Genomic DNA, 18,297 nt, shown 5'->3' with positions numbered 1-18,297 from the left:
TATTCTTAACATAGTTGAGGAGTTTAAGCAGGGCTCTGGCTTAGGTATCAACCGCCTGAAATCTTCTCTGTTAATCGATGGAGGGGATTTTGAGAGGACCAGGGAGCTGGCTATCACGTTTGGGGTTTCTCAGGGTGCTCTCCATGTCAGGTATCTAGGGGTCCCTTTAATGTCTCAAAAGATGAGACGCCAAGATTATCAGCCTCTCTTGGACAAGGTTAACCACCGGTTCTCCTCTTGGACTGCTAGGCATTTGTCTTTTGCAGGCCGCCTTCAGCTTCTCAAGTCTGTCATCTATTCCACTATAAACTTCTGGAATTCTGTTTTCCTCCTCCCTAACCAGTGCCTTCTTAAGCTCGAGCAAATGTGTAATGCTTTTTTGTGGAGTGGTGCTCCCAATTCTGCTAGGGGTGCAAAGATATCTTGGGAAACTGTTTGCTCTCCTAAAGAGAATGGTGGTTTGGGACTGAAACGTCTAACTCAGTGGAACAAGATTTTTGGTCTCAAATTGATTTGGCTTCTTTTTTCAGCTGCTGGATCTCTTTGGGTTTCTTGGATGAGGCTTAACTTGATAAGAAACAGGAATTTTTGGGAACTAAACCCCGCTACTTCTGGAAGTTGGATTTGGAGGAGCTTATATAAGCTAAGAATGTGTGCTAGGCCTTTTTTGGTCTGTGATATTGGGTCCGGAATTACCGCGAGCTTCTGGCACGATAACTGGACTGATTATGGGCCTTTAATTGATCTGGTTGGGCCTCTTGGTCCTCGTGTTACTGGACTGCCTACGAATGTTGTGGTGCGGGATGCACTAAGGGGTCGCAGCTGGTGGATCTCTTCTTCCAGAAGCAGGAATCCAGTAATTACTCTCTTACGGAATTTGTTACCTTCTCCTGAGAATATGGTTGATTGTGAGCAGGACGACACTTATTTGTGGAAACCTGATCAAAACGCACCGTCTAACCAGTTCTCCACGGCAAAAACTTGGTTAGCTCTTAACCCGATTGGCCCAATCATTCCTTGGCACAAATCTGTCTGGTTTAAGGATCGGATCCCGAAACACGCTTTCATTTGCTGGGTGGTGGCATGGAATCGTCTTCCCACTCGGGATAGGCTCCGCAGCTGGAACATGGCTGTCCCTTCTGCCTGCGTTTTGTGCTCCTCACATGATGAATCTCGCGACCATCTCTTTTTTAGGTGTGCGTTTAGCTCTAGAATCTGGAGTTATTACACACGCAAGGCGAATTTAACTCCTCCAAGTCAATTTATGGACTGCCTAATTTGGCTTCAGACTGCTTCTCGCGATAGGAATGTCTCTTACATTCTTAAACTCCTATTCCAGGCCTCCATTTATGCTATTTGGAGGGAGCGAAATTCTCGCATACATTCGGATGCAAATTGATCCTCTCAGTCCATCATCAAGGAAATCAACCTCACGATTCGAGCCAGGCTCGATCCTTTGTCTAGGGCTCGACGTCCCTCCTCTTCTTTAGGGTCTCTCCTTTCCTCCTGGTTTGGTGTGTTTCAAACCAGGGGTGCTTCGCTTTAACTTGTTCGTTGTTGTTGTCTTGCAGGTTGTCTGCAGTTTGTGTTTTTATTTTTTTTTTTTATTTTGGGCTTAGACCTTGTAATGTTTATTTAATGGAAATTTAAAATTAAAAAAAAAAAAAAAAAAAAAAAAAAAAAAACTTTAAGCAAAGAAGCATCTAATTTCCTACATAGTACTAAAAACCAAACCGAAATTGAAATCCCTGAAAACCCTAACCGGGTCTCTTCAAGAGCTGGTAAACTTGGTCACCGCCTTGGTACCTTCAGAGACGGCGTGTTTAGCGAGTTCACCGGGGAGGACGAGTCTAACAGCCGTCTGGATCTCGCGAGATGTAATCGTCGGCTTCTTGTTGTACCTTGCGAGTTTAGAAGATTCCTGAGCTAGCTTCTCGAAGATGTCGTTGATGAAGCTGTTCATATTCCCCATGGCTTTGCTCGTTCCCCATAGCTGTTCAGAGGATCTATCATGGATATTTTCGTTCTCAAAATAATTTTTTTTTTTTTTAATAGTTGCAGTCGAACCTTAAGCTTTGGCGATTTTCCGGGAGAATTTGACGAATCTGTTTTGCTACGAGTGGGAATTCATGGGGAAAGGATCAGAAGACCTTGTGGAGAAGGAAAGCTTAAATTCTACACCCGTAAATTCGGATACGTTTCCTGCTTGGGCTACATCGTCTGTCTCACAGACAGGTTCTTCTGGAGATGCAAAAGTTGGTCTCAATCTGAGCAAAATTTTCGGAGGTGATTTGTTGGAAAAATTTTCGGTCGACAAATCAACTTATTGTCATGCTCAGATCAGAGCCACTTTCTATCCAAAATTTGAGAACGAAAAAACTGACCAAGAGGTATAAGATATAGTGCCCTTTCTGTGACTACTTGTCGTTTGTAGCACTTATTGCTAATTTGCTTTAACTTGATTTTGGTAGATAAGAACAAGAATGATTGAGATGGTTACTAAAGGATTGGCAACACTGGAGGTATCATTACCATATGTACACTCTATTTGTGTATACTTTTTTATTGACGCTCTGAAGTTTTAACCGTCTACTGACCTGTTGTAATGCACCTATTACAGGTTTCTCTTAAGCATTCAGGCTCTCTCTTTATGTACGCCGGTCACAAGGGGGGAGCATATGCAAAGAACAGTTTTGGTAATATGTAAGCTCATTTGTTCTTAGCTTCAGTTACAATTTCCTTGATTATTGATGAGCTATTCACAAAGAATCTTTAGAAAAAACCCCAATGAATAAACCCAAACTCCCTTTTCATTCACTTTAACTTAAAACATAGATTACTTCTACATTTTAGTTTCATAGTTAGTCATGCCCAACGAAATATCTTATGCTTTCTCCTTCTAGAGTTTTGTTGCTTGCTGATGGTATTGATGTTACGTTTATGGATAAGATTCCACACCATATATAAGTTGTACTACAGATATATTTCAAAAAACATTTTGATGTAGCAAATGCATTTTACTATTCTTTTTCATTTCTGATGTTATGTAAATCTTTCTGGTGATTGCAAACTGAGCTGGCGACCAATCGGTTTTCTCATATTCTAACCCAATATTTCATTTGCAGTTATACTGCCGTTGGTGTTTTTGTTCTTTCACGGATGTTCAGAGAGGCTTGGGGAACTAAGTCTCTAGAGAAAGAAGCAGAGTTCAATGATTTTCTTGAGGTATTTCCATGGACAGAATTTTAAACAACCCAAATTCTCAATTGCTCGAGGCTTGATCAATTGCCAGAAAAAGCTAGCTCACAATAAGTAATTTTCTCCCAGAAAAATCGCATGTGCATATCTATGGAACTGGTAACAGCTGTTCTTGGAGATCATGGTCAACGCCCACTGGATGATTATGGTGAGGTTTTTTGTTTTTTTGATGTTCCTTAATATTGAAAGTCAGATAAGTCTGCTAAAGCTGTTCAGTAAAAAAAAATGTTGATGTGCATCTTGCAGTGGTAGTGACGGCCGTTACCGAGTTAGGTAATGGTAAGCCCAAGTTCTATTCAACTTCCGGAATAATTGCATTTTGTCGGAAATGGCGTCTACCAACAAATCATGTTTGGCTGTTTTCCACAAGGTAACTTAACCCCTTTCTATTCATTGCTACTATCATCTTTGGTGATCTTGCCCTTACTTGTCATTTTACGTAAGGCCTTATTGTTTTAAATAGAGAATGAAGAAAGAGTTTGAAATACTTCTACCTAATATTTCGTTTTAAGAATTTGGTGCTTCTCTTGTACAGCTTGAAAGATACATTTCCCTAACTATAGTAAGAATGTGCTGATAGAATCTGGATGAAGCATTTACTGGTCTTAATCCATGAAGTCCCAACCTTTAGAGGTTTTTCGTTCCTACTAGGAGGAAATATATGCTGATATGTTTGGATGCACACACTGTCCATAGAATTTTTATTAGACGGCTTGCCGTGAGGAAAATGAAAATTTTAACAATGGTGGTTGCATGTATTTTGTAAAAAATTTATGAAGGAAATCAGTGACCTCTTTTTTCGCCGCATTTGATGCACTCTGTGAAGAAGGGATAGCAACCTCGGTCTGTAGGGCTCTTGATGAAGTAGCTGATATATCAGTCCCAGGTAATGTTTTTCTTTAATTTTGTATTCACTTTTGCAGACTTCACCTTATTTATTCAAGGAACTGAACTTGATTAAGTTAATCCGACGAATTATTTCTTGGATGAAAATAAGCAGCCTCAAAGGACCATGTTAAGGTCCAGGGTGAGATATTAGAGGGTCTTGTAGCGCGTATCGTGAGCAGTCAGAGCGCAAGAGATATGGAAAATGTCTTGAGAGATCATCCTCCACCACCCTGTGATGGAGGTGCACTATCGTATCATATTTTAATTTTTACTTTAGTTTTCATGATAATCCACTCTATCAAGTCCGTGTAGATTTTTTAAAAATCATTTCCCTGGCTTTTAATATCTCAGCTAATCTTGATCTGGGACTCAGTCTAAGAGAGATATGTGCTGCTCATAGATCTAACGAGAAACAGGTTCTAAAAGAAATTTAATATGACAAGCTTTATCAAGTGGAATTTTTATGCTGCCATCTCTTGATAAATATTTCTCATTCTAGAGTTCCTTGTTTCTGGTGCTGTAGCAAATGAGAGCACTTTTAAGGAGTGTTGGGCCAAGCTTTTGCCCTAGTGACGTGGATTGGTTTGGAGATGAATCTCATCCGAAAAATGCTGACAAATCTGTTATAACAAAATTCCTGCAATCTCAGCCTACTGATTATTCAACTAGTAAATTACAGGTAACTTGAGATCTGTGTCTTTGTTGATTTCGAATCGCTGAAGTTATAGGTTATATATATATATATATCTTTCACTTGCAATGTCCTTTCATGTGGTAATATTGACCAGATTTCCATTATTTATGTGTTTTTGATGAGCAACCGAATTTTTTTTTTAATAGGAAATGGTATGCTTGATGAAGGAAAAACGTCTTCCAGCCGCATTCAAATGTTACCATAATTTTCATAGAGCTGACGACATATCACCTGATAACCTATTTTATAAATTGGTTGTTCATGTGCACAGCGATTTAGGATTTAGGCGTTACCAAAAAGAGATGAGGTTATCTTTAAAGACGTCTCTAGTTACTTATGTCTTTCAGTTTGGTCAAACTAAGAAAATGTTGATTTCTGTATACTGAACCATATTTTTTACCGTATTTCAGGCACATGCCTAGTTTGTGGCCTTTATATCGAGGTAAATATTTTTGTTTGTTTCTTATTCTTTAGCTTTGCTCTAAAATCCATGATTAGGCACCATTTCTGATTCATTTGCTAGAGTTCAATAGTTTTGTCTCTACTTTCCACAGTTCCTAGTCTTTGTGAAATAACTTTGTTAGGAAATCAAATTTTCTTGGACGTTTCAGATTTGGTTGTTGTGGTAGCATACTATGGATCATTGCCATATGTTTTTTTCGTTTAACTATATTAGTTAGTGATCTTCTTTTTTCTTTTCAGGTTTCTTTGTTGATATTAATTTGTTCAAGTCAAACAAAGGGAGGGATCTGATGGCTCTGAAAAGCATTGATAATGCGGTCAAAGATGCCAGTGAAAATGATGGTCAACGAGAAAAGGATGGTTTGGCTGATGGTGATGCTAACTTAATGATCAAATTAAAGTTTCTCACATACAAAGTAATTTTTTCTCAGGAAGGTGTTCTGGCTAAATGGATTTGTAATTTGTTGCAATTTCCTACCTCTTTCGTTGCATTATTATCCTGATGTTGGACATGTCTTCATTTTTTTTACAGTTGAGAACCTTTTTGATCCGTAATGGCCTATCAATTCTATTTAAAGAAGGGCCAGCAGCTTACAAAACCTACTATCTTAGGTGAGCTGCTTTCTCCCTATGAATATATACATATAGAGTGATGTGTCAAATGTTATAGTGATGTTTTTGGTAATCCGGATTTTGATTAACTTGCATTGCATTGTAAAACAAAACGGGGAGACTAGTTGTTGCATGCTCATTATGTTTTTGATTATGTAGGAGCTGACGTGATCAAGCTTTAATTTGATTTTTCTTTCTAACATTATTGTTGTTTCTGCATCCAGACAAATGAAAATCTGGGGTACGTCAGATGGAAAGCAGAAAGAACTTACCAAGATGCTTGATGAATGGTACCAGAATCACACTACTCTACTCATGTAGACTAAGCTTATATATTTATGTTGAAACTTATTTCCTGAGCAATGTGTAACCTACTGCCTAGATAATTTTTCAGCTTTTTGAATCTGGATTAGCATCTCTTCTTCTCTTCACAATGTACAGGGCTGCTTACATAAGAAGAAAGTGTGGGAATGATCAGCTATCTTCATCAACATACTTAAGTGAAGCTGAGCCATTCTTGGAGCAGTACGCGAAGCGGAGCCCAATGAATCAGATTTTGATAGGGGCTGCTGGGAACCTAGTTAGAACTGAGGACTTCTTGGCCATTGTGGACGGTGATCTAGATGAAGAAGGCGATCTTGTGAAGAAAGAAGGAGTGACACCAGCTACTCCTGAGCCAGCTGTGAAGGAAGCTGTCCAAAAGGATGAGGGGTTAATTGTATTCTTTCCAGGTATTCCATTTGCATTGTTTATATATTATTTCATGTATTCTAGTTGTTGATTTTACTTCATTTTTGTGGCAATGTCTTATATTGAACTTATTGATGGTAGTGGTTACCAGCTTTTAAGAGATTATAGATAAGTGTTTTAGTCATTTCAGATAATAAGAAATTAGTCAAAAATCAAGTTTTTTACTTCTGACCAGAAGTGAGAGCAACATATTGTTTGAAAGAGAATGGTGGTATATCTTTCTGTATATGTCGTTCCTTTAATCTTTTTTCCTCTGATTTCTACAATTTTAATGTGTTCTCAGGGATTCCTGGATGTGCTAAATCTGCACTTTGCAAGGAGTTATTGAACGCCCCAGGAGGCTTTGGAGATGATAGGCCAGTGCATACTCTGATGGGTGATCTTGTCAAAGGTATTTTAGAATGTAGGGTTTTTTGGTCAAAACTGCTCTGGTCACTCAATTTTGCTATGCCATCTCATTCAATATTGAATATTCTATATATTGGACAGGAAAATATTGGCCAAAGGTTGCTGATGAACGTCGTAAAAAACCACAATCGATTATGTTGGCTGACAAAAATGCTCCAAATGAAGATGTCTGGAGACAGGTAATTAATCCTACGTTTAGAATCTGTTACAACCTCACATTAATTAGGATTGAGTATTAGGCTTATAAGATTCTCTGCCTCTCCTCGTGTAAGCTAGCATTTGGAATAGCTCTACCTATGGCCTATGGGTCCTTTAAGAGTGGCTTCGGCTTATTAGTAGTAGACTTTTATCAGAATCTTTGCACTTTTGATAAAATACCCATATCCATAATAGGTCGCTGACCTGATATATTTCCACATTTTGTGTTTTAACAAGTCTCAATTTCAATATTATTCTCGTATTTCCCTATTAGATTGAAGACATGTGTCGAAGAACTAGGGCTTCTGCAGTTCCAATCGTTGCTGATTCTGAAGGTATGTAACTATGCATCCATTCTTTGATGTATTTCAGTTAACAATCTTCTTGTGTGCTGTTTAATATGGTCATATTCCATTTGTTCCATAATATTTTACCTTAATTGATATGATAACCCTGTGAACGTTTTGAGTATGAAAGGTTGAGGGATCAGTTATCTTTTACTGAATTTGTTCCCGTTTTATTCATATTTAAATATTTGTTCCCGTTTTATTCATATTTAAATCTAAGGTTGATACTCAATTTTCTGCATACCCTTCTCTAACAACACACAAAAAAGTATTGTTCTGCTTTGTTTTCTCAATTTTACTGCCTTGCCTCATCCTCTGTATTCTTTGTGATCTTTTGCTTGACATCTACTTTTGGCCCTCTATGAATGCACAGGAACCGATACAAATCCATATTCACTTGATGCCTTGGCTGTATTCATGTTCCGGGTACTTCAACGAGTTAACCATCCGGTATACAGTTGCATCTTATATACAGTTTATCTTCAACTGCATCATCCAACTTTCATCACAACCCTACATCTCTTAACAAACTATCTTTTCTTTCATATGCAATGAATATTTTTAGGGAAAGCTCGACAAGGAATCTTCAAATGCAGGCTATGTGCTATTGATGTTTTATCACCTTTATGAGGGAAAGGTATTATCACATGCACCACAACTTTTGTTTTAAGTAAATCTATGATTTGATATCACATTTAATTGAACTGTCTTTTACTTTCAGAACCGCAATGAATTTGAGAGTGAATTGATTGAGCGCTTTGGCTCCCTAATCAAGATGCCACTATTGAAATCAGACAGGTAAATTGTTGACATCACATCCGAGCTAACAAACTCGAACTTAGCACTGCTACAAATTGCAACTTCATATTTAATTGGTTTATAAGAACTTAATTGACTTTTCTTTTTTCATATACAGGACTCCTTTACCTGATCCTGTTAAATCAGTTCTTGAGGAGGGCATAAATTTGTTCAATCTCCACAGCAGAAGACATGGGAGGTGGGTGCCAACACTACCATTTTTACATGACTTGAAAAGTTGAATTTATGTCAAACCGAAGTATTTTGAGCATCGTATGGCAAAACTTGTTCATCGTGTTATATTTTAAGCAACACTGTCTGTTCTGACAGTAAAAAATGAAGGGCAATAGTAATAATTTAGCAAAAACTAACAAGGAAGACACCAGTTTTTTTATCCTGTGATTAGATTAGATGTACTTGGATCATGTTTCTTGAGAAATCCTACACATGAGTGCTCACATACGTTTTTATTTCTTGTTCTGGCTGTTCTCTACTTCATCTCTTTAGCTCTAGCTCCGGTTGGGTTCTTCTGACCTGTTTTCTTTCTGATTTTTCTTGCTGTAGACTCGAGTCGACAAAAGGAACATATGCAGCAGAATGGACCAAATGGGAGAAACAACTACGAGATACTTTAGTTGCGAATTCTGAGTATCTCAATTCTATTCAGGTAAAAAATCCTTTGTCCTTGATGGCTCATGAAAAGCGACAAATCTGTGCTTGAATTTTAACTGCTTCAATGTTTCTTCAGCACATGATAAAAGAGTTTAGGAAGAAGGGATGTGCATATGATATCTTTGTTTTCTGGTTTGCAACTTTCAGGTTCCATTTGAGTCTGTGGTTCATCTAGTGCGAGAAGAGCTAAAAAAAATCGCAAAGGGTGAATACAAGCCACCAAGTTCAGAGAAAACAAAACATGGGTCTATTGTTTTCGCTGCCATCAACTTGCCTGCTACTCAAGTTCACAGTCTTCTTGAAAAGGTAACCAACCAAATTCTTAAACTATCATTAAAAAAAATGGAATATTGAGACACGAACTCTTCAACCGTCGAAAACTAAAGGTTAAAAGTTCATAAACTCAAATCGTATTTTTGTTCCTGCCCCCATTTGTCACAGAGTGGGCACACATCATATTTTCCTTTTATCTCATGCATCAGACCTTAAGGTTATGTATGGGATTTGTTAATAATAGATGTTTTCTCTTATCAGTTAGCCGCAGCAAACCCAACAATGAGATTTTTTCTAGAGGGCAAGAAAAAGACCATACAGGAAAAACTTGAACGGTCTCATGTGACGCTTGCCCACAAGAGAAGCCATGGCGTAGCAGCTGTAGCCAGCTATGGTCAGCACTTGAACAGAGAGATACCCGTAGAGCTCACGGAGCTCATCTACAACGACAAGATGGCAGCTCTAACTGCCAATGTCGGATGTGTGGACGGAGAGACGGTAGTCTCCAAGAACGAATGGCCACATGTTACGTTGTGGACTGGAGAAGGCGTAACTGCGAAAGAGGCCAACACGTTACCTCAGCTTTACTTAGAAGGGAAGGCGAGCCGCTTAGTGATAGATCCTCCGGTCTCAATCTCAGGTCCTCTGGAATTTTTCTGAATACTTATGAAACATGGAAGGTGCTCTCGCTTGAGGTTGCTCGTGGAATGGGACACTTATGATTGTTATTATAATAAACCGTTTCCATTGTCATGAGATTTTGAGGTTAATATATGTTAATTATTCTTCTTTTTTATTTGATGTTGAATAAATAAATGATACAAGTGCCTCTTCAGAATGTGCATTCATTGAGGTAACAAATACTAGTAGAGAAGAGTGTCATATAGAAGTAGTGATGTTCCAACTAATATTACCACGATAGTTGAGTTTGCTACACAATCATTGAAGTTTTTGGGAGAAGAACATGGATATATATGATAAGTAGCTAAACCATTTGTTTGAATTGCCTTAATTTAAAGGTGTGATTAAATGTTTGTAACATACTTAAAGATGTCTTTAGCTCGCTGTCTACTTTTGGATCGAACACTCAACATTAAAATTAAATTTTGGACTATTATATCAACTAGGATTCATGAAACACAACCGACCCAAGGCCCAAGGCCCAAGACCAAGAGTATTGACGGTGAAAGAGGGGCATAATTGTAATTTTGGGAGTGTTATTATTTTATGTTAAACCCTAACTTTTGTTTCGATTCAACGCTATAAATAAACGACTCTCATTGCTAATTCCATAGATCGATCTTTATTCACCCTAGCCGCTACACTCTTTCCTGCATATATCTTTGAGGTAAAGCGTTTTCGAACCCTTAGATCGTTCTGTTTCCTTTTCCTCTGCTGAAACTATTTCGATCCTTGTCTCTTGTTTGTTGTTATTCTTTACATGTATCTCCGACTTGATTCGATGCTCTTTGTGATTTATCGTTTTGTATATTCTGTTCTGTGTGTTTTAGATTTTGTCGATTGCGAATATCAACTTTTCTACACGATATTTTGTTCTTGAAACTATTTTTCCGATTCTGATTGATCTTGTTTTGAGATTTTAAATTGTTTCTATTGATTGCTGGTTTTGATCTATCCGAGTGAATTTGTTGATTTGAATTGTGATTGGGTAATTCGAGAGCAGCATAACAAATCCAGTGTTTCCTTGTTCTTGTTTTCAAGTAAGGGTAATTCTCGGATTGTGTGCTGTAGATTCTCTTAAAATTACTGATTTGTTTGAATTTAGCTCGCTTAGCTCAGATGATAGAGCACCACAATCTTTTTTGTGGTAGAAATCGGTTTGACTCCGATAGCAGCTTTTACAATGATATTTTTTGTGATAAATGTGAATTTCATTCTGATTATATATGTCATTGGCCACGTCCAGCAGAACCGATCTAAACCGAGGGAACACAGAAACCCTAATCTTCAATCGGATAACCCGATCGAAGCCGTCTTCCCACGAAGCTGCAGACACTCGCCGGAACAGGACCACCGGCGAGCCAGGAAGACGAGATCGAACGGAGAAGACGACACAGGACCATCGCCATCCCGCCACCGTAGAGCTGTGAAGAGAAGGAAGAAGAAACCAAGCTAACCGTCGGGAGACCACGGCTCAGTCGTGAGAGAGGTAAAACAGTAGGGAGTAGACGTAGATAACCGGCGACGGTGGCATAGCTTTGCCTTACCTGCCGTAGACCTCCCCCGCCAAACCGCCGGCCGTGATAAAGCCTCCTGCGTCTCCAATCGTCTAGATCTAACCGCCGACCTTACTTGTTCTTTGCCAATAAACCTCCTTCTTCACTCCGCGTCGCCACATCTCCGGTAGAGCTCTAACCGGAGCGTCCCGCGGAAGCTTCTCCTCTCCACAAACTCCCTTGATTTCGATTTGGTGACCTCGCCGGTAAAATGCAAAGGACTACGGATGACGCGCCATGGACCATGGGTTCCTCATCAACGCCGGAATCGCCGGAGAAACCCTTCACTCGGTGCACGCGGTTGTTATCAGAAGAAGAAGAGGAGGAGAGAGGAGAGAGACGCGAGTGGGACTCACGCACTCTTCTCTTAGTCATGGAGTGTTGAAATTAATAATCCGTGATTTTAAAGCATAAAGTTTCAATGTATAAAGAAACAAATTCAAACTCGTTTCCAGATAATCAAAACTCCATAGTCATATCACTGCACGACAAACTAATACATTGTGAACGAAGCAATCAAACCCCAGAAAGTGCAGATCTTGGAGAGAGTCATATCATATAAGAGAGGATTTAAAATTTGACAATCGTTAAATCCCGATGTATATACCCAGATTGAGGAAAACTCAAAAGAAAGTTGCAAACCTGCTTCTTAGGCATATCTGAAGATAAAAATCTGATAGAGGAGTTAAAACAGAGAGAGCGAGCTAAGGTAAGGTAAGGAGAAGATGATCAGAGAGAAAGATGAATGTTTAAAGCGAAGAGAGTTGTGTGTGGAATTAACGACAGCAACACGTGGCTTAACAAGGTGCGAACCACGTAATAACAACGAGAGATGGCGGCGACCAAGTTAGTTCGACGTGCTTGCTGAGTCACCAACAAGCTGTGAAACCGGCGGGACGACGACGGAGTTAGTGGAAGTGTTATGGTGCGAGAAAGACCATTGTAACAAACAAAAAATCTACAACAAAATTTACGAAAACACCCAGTGGCTTAGGAGGCCTATATCTAGGGGCTAGGGCTGTTAATCTGGGCTATTTTACCCAGCCCAATTCCAGACCATCAGAAACTTGGCCACCAAAAACTCAGCCCACACAAAAACTCATTGGCTATTCTCGACCAAATTTAGGAATAAATAATTTTAACTGCAAAATCAAAACCATCAATTCCACACAAAAAAAATACTATCAAAAGCCGATTTAAATTGTGGAGCCATTGATCATCTGTTAATTTGAAAACCTTCAATCAGTGTAGACAATATTACTCTTAATAAGAAGATTCAGAACATGTGATTTTAATTGAAATCGTTTCTCACTTAATTGGGTGTCTCAAAAACATACCTTGTAGGTCAAAGATTACTGACTCAGTATCCAGTCAAGCAAGGGCTCTTCGACCGAGTCTCTATCTCTGAAACTCGAGAATTACGAACTCGGTCTCGGTATATTGAATCAATCCCGAGTTTCTCTGTCTATGTCTCTAGAATTTCAGTGTCTTCTAGGGTGAGAAGATGATCTATTGATCTCCGGAAAAATCACTGCTATCGGAGAGGATGAGATAGAGCACGAGTTACACGATTTAGGGTTCTTACAAAGATTCGAAGAAGCACGACGATTTAGTTACAGAAGATTAAAAAAAACACACGATTTGCTAACATGAACACGACATCGTTTAAATAAACCCATGCCCACCCGCCCACTTATCAGTATTTTATCTATTGGGCCATATTATTCCTTTCATAAAGCTGGGCTTTGAATTCTTCTAACGTTAAAGGCCCTTTTTTTTATCAATTGGTTTCTTTATGCTCATAACACAACTTTGAAAGTTGATAAATTGTCATGTTGCAGTTGAAGACACTGAGACATTACATAATCAAGGTTCACAAGAATCTCCACAATCATTGTCATAGAACCTGTGAATCTTCGCATTCACGCATTAATGTTGAGTTCTGTGAATCAGAAAGGTATAGGTTTTCGATCAGGCCAAGACTCGATCTTCTGGAAGTAATCGACAGGCACTACACCATCAATGCCTTCAGTCAAAATCACTTTGTTGTCTGAAATGTAGAATGCAATCCCATCTGGATGGATCAAAAGTACTACTAAAATGTTGAATCTTTGGAGGGCATAGCACTAGCTTTAAGACATACCTTCAAGAGCTTTCTTGATGTCTGAGGAAGATAAAAAAATTGACGTTCCTTCTCATGCCTTAATGTGCATATGCAATATTGCAGGAACAACAACAATAGGATCAAAATCTTAGCACTAACCACTTCACCATCTGTTGGCAAGCCACAAGAGAAGTGAATATGCAGTCTATTCATGCGCTTTAAGCCCGATGATAAGATGGATTCCAAATTCTTCTTATAAGTTCCATGCACACACACTGCAATCACAGAAATTCAAATGAATATGAACAACCAAGCAAGACATAACAGAAGTCACAAGTATGTGTCCTAGTACTTTGTTACCTGGAGCTTCTTCTGGTGACAGGATTGGTTTAAGTAACTTCTCTGACTCAACCGCAACCGTCTGCACACAAAGACAAAAAGCTAAAGCTTAAACTACAAAGCATATTGATCAAAAATAGGGAAACAAAAATCTAATCATAGTGCTACTGTGTTAAACAGAAAGAAGACATGGCAAGCGCAAATTTTGCTGCAAGTAAATGGAAAGGTCTCAACTTTTCAACACAAATTAAAAATGAAGAAGAAAGTGCGGCGGATTGTTTCAAGTTCTTTTTACCGTGATCGAGTGGCCTTGGTTTGCGCGAATCAAGAGCTCTCCATTCTCATCTATGAGGCTAAACGTTGTTTATTGTCCCTTCTCACAGCCTGCAAGCTATCAGTCCCAAACGAAACCATCACAAACTCATAGTGAAACTGACCTCTCTGATTTCATCAACCGTATGTGACTTCAATTGAATATACAACGTATGAGTTTCACTATAACAAGCGTCGTTTAACAGCTTGAAGTGACTGTTGCATCTTCTAGCGAATCCTCACCTGTTGCGTGGGATACCTAGTATTTATCCTCTTCGTATGAAGGATTCATGAAGATGGATCATCTCTTGCTTTCTGATGTTCCCTCCTCAATCTCGAATACTAATGTGTAAGTTATTTATGTTCTGTTTTTCTATATTCTTGTCTGATTTTTCGAATGTTAAATCACTGGAATTTTAACAACTTGAAGTTCTTCAAATGCTTCGCAAGGGATAAGGACGGAACTTATTCAATAAAGTTTTCATCTCCTGAATTAGCAGCGGAAGCTTTAGTGGAATTTAAAGATGCTAAGTTGAGGAACCGTGATGTTTTTCTTACCCGGTTTGTAGACTTGAGGTATAAATCATTATGTATTAGTGGTTTCTCTAAGAATCTATCTCGAGCTAGCAGATCGGAACAAGTGCGTGATGATTTCTCTAATTTTGGAGAAATCATTCACTTCTCTTTCCCTCCAGACGAAGAAAAATTTAGATATCTCTTCATAGCTTTGCATCTTGGGGTTACGGCAGATAAGGTGTGCAGCAAAACCCTTCAAGTCAGCGAATGCCTAATTAAAGGAAAGATCACTAAAAGTCTATTATCTGAGTGGAAGAGAGTTTAAATGTGAATACTATTTGTAATGTGACTACTATTAGCCGTCATCTTGGATCTGCTTGCCTTTGGCCAGTGTTCGCTCCATTGCTTTTAGCTATTCAGTAGCATTGGGTTCAGAAAATGGCAGAGAGATCAGTTAAGAGGAAGAAACATGTTTTCAACAGGTGAGAAAAAAGGGGCACACTTACTTCTTTGGCAGATCCGAATACTTGGAGGCAACAGCAAGTGCCCGTTGAACTTCTTTAATACGGAGTCGAAGCTCTCTCACAAAATGTGCATTGGCCTTTGCAGATGGAAGTGAAAGATAAACCTTTGCCCTAATCACTTGAGCATCAGGCATCCACATGTTTCCTGTCTCTTTCTTAGCTCCAAAAGCATTGGGCTCTTGCTCATCAACTTTTTCCGAGGTTTGCTGGGTCAATTGAACATGCATCTTTTCCTACAAGATGATGAGATTGACGCCCAAATTTATAAGATCATTTTTTGGCACCCTAAGGATTGTGTTGCATTAGCAGCAGCCAAATATATACTATTACCAAGCATAAAGTCCAATCTGGAGCCTATCAACTTAGGGAAAATCCAATCTGATTCTCCGGAAATACTATTGATTGATCTAAAAGAATGATGATTATGGTGTAGAATACGTACCCTATTATGTGATTCTGAGGCTGCATCATGAGTGACTTGTTTGATGGAAATGTCAATTTGGGGAGTGAGTATCATTCATCGTCGATGGCGGAAAGAACTCGAGCAGACAATTGGTCTGAGAATGTTTAAATACATCTTGTCAAGTAAGGAAGACATCACAGAGAGGGGAGAGAAAAACAAGAAACAAGAGTGAATTGATGTTACCTAGCCGCCGTGAATTCTTCTCGGAATACACTACACCGACGAGTCCTCCTCTAAACACAGCCGGAGATTCCTAAAGATGCATATGAACAAGAAAGTGAAGAAACGAGCTAAGATCTGACTTCTGAGTGAGGTGAATCAAGTAACTTGAAACGGAAAAGGTACCCGAGGAAGCAGATTCAAACGATTCCCATTGGAATTGAAAGTCTGAAAAGGAAACACACAATGTGAAGTTCTCAGTGCCAGGCCACATTCTATGAGTTATTTGTTTTTTTTATTACTGGATTTAGGGCACACAAAACAACTCGTTCGTGGTGAATTCAGCCGTTATAGCCTATGTCTCTGCCGAGCCTTGTAAAGAAGCCAGAAGATGAATTAAGCCGTGAGCTTTACATTCAGCATTGGCAAGAGCTCTCTATATACATCTCTTTTGAACCAACCCATCAACCATGGTTTTCCATTGCTCCATGAGACATAGAGTGTCTGAGTTGGTGACACTTGTCGACTTGATTGCTGCTTCTCCCTTTGCCTATGTACTAGAGTTGGTTCACACGACAGGAATCGGAAAGTTGTCCATGTTTCTAGATTGTTTCTGGACAGCTTTGACGGCCGCCACTCTTGCAGCATTGGCTGATCTATTGGCGGCTGTAACTGCTCTATTAACTCTCTCATCAACCTTGTCTACATCATAAGCCTTCTCGGCAGCTCTCCGTGCCTCCTGTGAATACAAATGCTTTTGGATCAATACTAGTGTATACAAGAAACCAAAAGACTTGCTCATTTCTTATAAGTTGCAGAGACAAACTTGGACTGCATTTAGCACTTTGGAATGGTTGACTGCAACAGAAGATACGGAACAAGTTGTATTTTGAGTGCTTGGAATGTCGAGAATCCCATTCTCCCAATGCCCTGACTGTGCTTCTCCATTTCTGAATGTATACATTCCCAGCCCCTGCCGCCTACCTTCATGCCAGGCTCCCTCGTACCGATGACCATTTGCAAACACATAGACCCCGGATCCATGCATCTTGTCAGCAAAGTATTCTCCAGCATATACGTCCCCGTTCCTAGTTAAACAAACAAACAAGATTGTCTTAGTTAAACAAACAAGATTGAATTATCAGAAAAACGTCTAATTTCATGAACGCAGACTGTAACTTACAACAGTGAGGCATTGTACAATTAAAGGGGAAACCACCTTTTAAAACACAGTTGCCAGACCCAAATCACAAGATACAAGTCCTCATAATACATGCTACAAGAATGGCTTAGTAAATCGATACCTGAAGTGGTAATGACCAAGACCATGCTTGACCCCCCACTTGAACTCCCCAACATAGCGACTTCCGTCTTCGCAGGTGTGAACTCCGCAGCCGTGACTCTGTCCGCTGGACCACTCGCCGGAGAACATGTCTCCAGTGTAGAATCTGTAAATCCCATAGCCGTGGCGAAGACCCTGCCTATACTGACCCCTGTAACGGCTGCCTCTGGCCCAGGTCTCAACACCATAGCCCTCGTACTTTCCGTCAAGCCAGTCACCTTCAAACCTGCCGCTCATGGAATAGTAATAGACGCCGCTGCCGGAGCACTTGCCCTTGTGGAACTCTCCCTCGTAAACGTCACCGTTACTATAGAGCTGGACCCAGCAATCGGAGCTTCCCCTCTTGTCAGACTTAAGGCGAGAGCCTATGGACCAGAAGACGGGCAAAGGAGTCGGGGAGGGGAAGGAGTGTGCTAGGTACAAGCGGATCGAAAGGAGGCGAGGGAGGGCGAGATTTAAAGAGAAAAGAAGAGCGGCGGAGAAACCGAAGGCGGAGAGGAAATCGACAAGGAAGGAGCGAGTGGGATGGGAGAGGAGAAAATAAGAGAGAGGGAGGAGAAGGAGAAAGAGAGGGAAGCGGCGAAGAGAGAGCGGCAGAGAAGATGCCGGAGAAGAGACAGAAGGAGGAGGAGAAGGAGAAAAACGACGCTTGTAAGGGGCGGTCGGGGAAGAGGGGTCACGGTGGTGGTGGTGAGACACGATCTGAGGAAAGAAAAGTAGAGGGGGAGAAGGATTGAAATCGGAAGAGACGCCGCTACTTTCTTTCCCGATCTGAGCTTCCGACTTCTTCTGATGCATCACATCAATGGAGATCCGGCGGATCGATCTCAGGGCTGTCTCGTCGAGGAAGATGATAAGAGTCCGACGACAATTTTATTTTTATCTAATTTCTGGCAAAAGACAAAAAAAAAAAAATAATAGAACAACGTCAAACAAATAGA

The 18,297-nt window shown here is 39.8% G+C and overlaps 2 protein-coding genes and 1 pseudogene across 5 annotated transcripts; 1 reads left to right on the top strand and 2 right to left on the bottom strand.

The window, feature by feature from the left end:
* Positions 1–1,696: 1,696 nt before the first annotated feature.
* On the top strand, positions 1,697–10,157 carry LOC9311123 (tRNA ligase 1). 3 transcript variants are annotated; one of them, XM_002875010.2, is made up of 26 exons: positions 1,697–2,390; positions 2,472–2,522; positions 2,621–2,703; positions 3,126–3,225; positions 3,328–3,406; positions 3,505–3,628; positions 4,038–4,144; positions 4,259–4,387; positions 4,498–4,562; positions 4,670–4,825; positions 4,987–5,147; positions 5,251–5,282; positions 5,543–5,718; positions 5,835–5,914; positions 6,139–6,204; positions 6,356–6,645; positions 6,948–7,055; positions 7,154–7,251; positions 7,545–7,605; positions 7,991–8,067; positions 8,183–8,254; positions 8,339–8,415; positions 8,534–8,614; positions 8,980–9,082; positions 9,235–9,393; positions 9,622–10,157. In XM_002875010.2, exons 1-26 carry the CDS (start codon positions 2,130–2,132, stop codon positions 10,018–10,020), a joined length of 3,195 nt encoding a protein of 1,064 aa, XP_002875056.1. In that variant the 5' UTR covers positions 1,697–2,129; the 3' UTR covers positions 10,021–10,157. The 3 variants fall into 3 exon arrangements, with proteins under 3 accessions (XP_002875056.1, XP_020879140.1, XP_020879141.1); XM_021023481.1 differs by having other exon boundaries at positions 5,543–5,733; XM_021023482.1 differs by lacking the exons at positions 1,697–2,390; positions 2,472–2,522 and having other exon boundaries at positions 2,621–2,696; positions 5,543–5,733.
* Positions 10,158–13,396: 3,239 nt separating this feature from the next.
* Positions 13,397–15,619, bottom strand: LOC9309047 (annotated as a pseudogene).
* On the bottom strand, positions 14,890–18,277 carry LOC9311122 (phosphatidylinositol 4-phosphate 5-kinase 5). Of its 2 annotated transcripts, XM_021023483.1 has the most exons (8): positions 17,319–18,277; positions 16,841–17,102; positions 16,201–16,753; positions 16,039–16,108; positions 15,835–15,949; positions 15,375–15,625; positions 15,204–15,280; positions 14,890–15,121 (listed from the first exon to the last, which is right to left on the bottom strand). In XM_021023483.1, exons 1-3 carry the CDS (start codon positions 18,152–18,154, stop codon positions 16,583–16,585), a joined length of 1,269 nt encoding a protein of 422 aa, XP_020879142.1. In that variant the 5' UTR covers positions 18,155–18,277; the 3' UTR covers positions 14,890–15,121; positions 15,204–15,280; positions 15,375–15,625; positions 15,835–15,949; positions 16,039–16,108; positions 16,201–16,582. The 2 variants fall into 2 exon arrangements, with proteins under 2 accessions (XP_020879142.1, XP_002872977.2); XM_002872931.2 differs by having other exon boundaries at positions 14,924–15,280.
* Between the last annotated feature and the right edge of the window lie 20 nt (positions 18,278–18,297).

Source organism: Arabidopsis lyrata, assembly GCF_000004255.2.
Source record: "Arabidopsis lyrata subsp. lyrata unplaced genomic scaffold ARALYscaffold_6, whole genome shotgun sequence".
NCBI classification, from domain to species: Eukaryota; Viridiplantae; Streptophyta; class Magnoliopsida; order Brassicales; family Brassicaceae; genus Arabidopsis; species Arabidopsis lyrata.
Note: the sequence above shows the minus strand (reverse complement) of the source record. Positions and strands in the feature narration are given on the sequence as shown.

What these genes read in the sequence shown, in the direction of transcription:
- LOC9311123 (XM_021023481.1), top strand. Translation starts at nt 2,130, where the DNA reads ATGGGGAAAGGATCAGAAGACCTTGTGGAGAAGGAAAGCTTAAATTCT. An exon ending in ATTCAACTAGTAAATTACAG is followed by an intron (nt 4,826 to 4,986) that starts GTAACTTGAGAT and finishes TTTTTTTAATAG; the next exon opens with GAAATGGTATGCTTGATGAA. An exon ending in ATGAAGATGTCTGGAGACAG is followed by an intron (nt 7,252 to 7,544) that starts GTAATTAATCCT and finishes TTTCCCTATTAG; the next exon opens with ATTGAAGACATGTGTCGAAG.
- LOC9311122 (XM_021023483.1), bottom strand. Translation starts at nt 18,154, where the DNA reads ATGCATCAGAAGAAGTCGGAAGCTCAGATCGGGAAAGAAAGTAGCGGC. An exon ending in CTTGGTCATTACCACTTCAG is followed by an intron (nt 17,103 to 17,318) that starts GTATCGATTTAC and finishes TTGTTTAACTAG; the next exon opens with GAACGGGGACGTATATGCTG. An exon ending in AAGTGCTAAATGCAGTCCAA is followed by an intron (nt 16,754 to 16,840) that starts GTTTGTCTCTGC and finishes TTGTATTCACAG; the next exon opens with GAGGCACGGAGAGCTGCCGA.